The sequence below is a fragment of the Orycteropus afer genome, unplaced genomic scaffold, assembly GCF_000298275.1.
Source record: "Orycteropus afer afer isolate SDZICR_OR568_19922 unplaced genomic scaffold, OryAfe1.0 scaffold00042, whole genome shotgun sequence".
In the NCBI taxonomy this organism is placed as follows: Eukaryota; Metazoa; Chordata; class Mammalia; order Tubulidentata; family Orycteropodidae; genus Orycteropus; species Orycteropus afer.
The window spans coordinates 11,564,766-11,567,090 of NW_006921629.1; the positions used below are offsets into that span (position 1 = coordinate 11,564,766).

Consider the following 2,325-nt stretch of genomic DNA (forward strand, 5'->3'; position numbering starts at 1 on the left):
CGGTGCCTAGCACCGTGGCGCGGTGGCTGCGGCGGCGCAGCTCCTCCAGGAAGCGGCGCTCTTCCGCTCGCAGGCTGCAGCGCAGCGCGGACACGAGCGCCTCGCGCTGCGCCACTTCCCGCCGCAGCTCGGCGTTGGCTGCAGCCCGTTCTGCTAGTTGCAGCTCCAGCGCACGGCACTTGGTCTCCAGCTCTCGGGACGCCACCTCTGATAAAGGCAGAGAGAAGGCTTAGAACAGAACCTGTACAGCTTACTGGGCCAAGTCACAAAGCCCTGTGCCTCCTGACCTGCTCGACCAGCATTACTCCCCACGCTTCAGTGCCCTGCCTTTTCTTTCTCGGAGGCCCTTGCACCTAAGCTACCCCTTTGCTTGGCTTCTCTAATTCTTCCGGTTTCAGCTTAAATTCAGAATCCTCAGAAAGGCAGCCTACATTCCACAAACATTATTACTATTTGCAATCCCCTATCAGTTTGTCCCACTGTGGTGGCCTGTGTATTGCTGTGATGCTGGAAGCTATGCCACCTATGGTGGACAGGTTTCAGCGGTGCTTCTAGACTAAGACAGACTAGGAAGAAAGGCCTGGCAATCTGCTTCTGAAAATTAGCCAATGAAAACTTTATGGATCACAACAGAACACTGTCCAACTCCGTTGCTTTAGACACATCATCAGGAGGGAGCAATCACTGGAGGGCATTATGTTCCGTGAAGCACAGGGCCAGTGAAGGTGAGTGAGATGGACTGGCACAGTGGCAACAGGATGAACTTGAACATACTGGCAATCAGGAGGATAAAGCAGGACTGGGCACTGTTTTGTTCTATTGTATATAAGGCGGCCATGAGTCAGAGTCAACTTGACAGCAGCTATCTATCTTACTATGTACAACATATTAGGCATTGGGATATGATGGATAATAAAACAGTTCTCGTAATGCTTAGAGCAAATGGGAGAGAGATAGTATATGTTTGCTAACAAACGTGAGGTTGCAACTGTGACACATGCTAGGAAGACGCAGAACAGCAGCCTGACTGTAACAGGAGCGAATGACCTAAGCAGGGAAGGCTTCCCAGAAGAAGAGATGCGGGCTAAGACCTGAAGGATGAAAACATGTTAGGAAGCAAAGAGAGAAAGGATGGGTGCTCCAGACAGAGGTAATAGCTTGTGCAAAAGCCCTGTGGCAGGAGAGACATGACAAGAGCAAGGGACTGAGAGAACTAGAAGTGTACACACGGGGAAGTCAGTTTGTCCTGCAGCGGGAGATTGACAGAGACTAGGCTAGGCCAGGGAGCTCTGGTGGCGTAGTGCCTAAGGCATTTGACTGCTAACCAGAAGGCTGGTGGTTCAAACCCACCAGCCACTCCTCAGCAGGAAGGTTGGGTAATCTACTTCTGTAGAGATACCGCCTCCGAAACCCAAGGAGGGGTTGCTATGAGTCTCAAACAACTTAACAGCAGTGAGGTTTTTTTTTTGGTAGGCTATGCCAGGGCCTCTGACCATGTTAGGGAGCCTGACTACCATATCTACATTAAGCAGTTACTGAGTTCCTCTCCATGTCAGGTAATGTGCTCTGCACTTTGGACTCAGTGGGTAACACTTAGTCTTAGCTATCAGAGATCCAATTATTTGATGACCAAGATCTCAACAAAACAAAAACCCTCTTCTCATTGTATGTGTGAAGTAATACTCTGTAAACAAATCATTTAATGAACTGCTACTATGGGAAGAAGTTATATTTTTGTGAAATAAAGCATTTCTTAATGTGTAGGTGTGTTTTCTCCTCATCTAGACTAAGTTCCTTGAAGTCAAGACCATGCTTGGCATGTTGGAGAGTGTAGACGCTGACTGTGGGAATTAATTTCACTTGTGTTGGAGGAAAGATTGGGGAGGTGGGTCACATTAGGGGATTCAGAGGTCCAGATGAGAAGCAAAACCACACAACCATCCCTTCCTGCTTTCATTTTCCCACTTTGGACAGATACATGGAAACAAGTATGTATGGTGGAGCAGGTTGCTTACTGCACAAGGTTGCCCAGCTGACCCCAGCTCAGTGGGCAAGTGGGGCATCTGACATCCCTAAGCCTAGGCCAGGGACTGAAAAAGCCTGGCTTCTGCTAATGGGTAGGGAACATATGAGTTGTCAGGCTCCCCCTGGCACTTTCCCACTAGTGGTCCTTTTCTTACCTTGCTGGTGAGATTGGGCCTCTCTCATCTCCAGGTCATGGGTCAGTTCTGGGAGGAGAGAAAAGAAAAGTGTGATAGTTGAAGATGTGTCAACTTGGCTGGACTTCACTTGTGAGTGGTGTTTCCCATGATGGATCACATGACT

General features: G+C 49.1%; 1 protein-coding gene across 1 annotated transcript in view; it reads right to left on the reverse strand.

Moving 5' to 3' along the window:
• Positions 1-2,325, reverse strand: part of CCDC92B (coiled-coil domain containing 92B) — a 7,692-nt gene that overhangs the window by 420 nt on the left and 4,947 nt on the right. Inside the window, 2 exon segments of the mRNA XM_042780491.1 lie at positions 1-207; positions 2,181-2,228. The exon segment at positions 1-207 is cut by the window's left edge and continues 11 nt beyond it. Of these exon segments, the coding sequence (XP_042636425.1) occupies positions 1-207; positions 2,181-2,228 (255 nt within the window).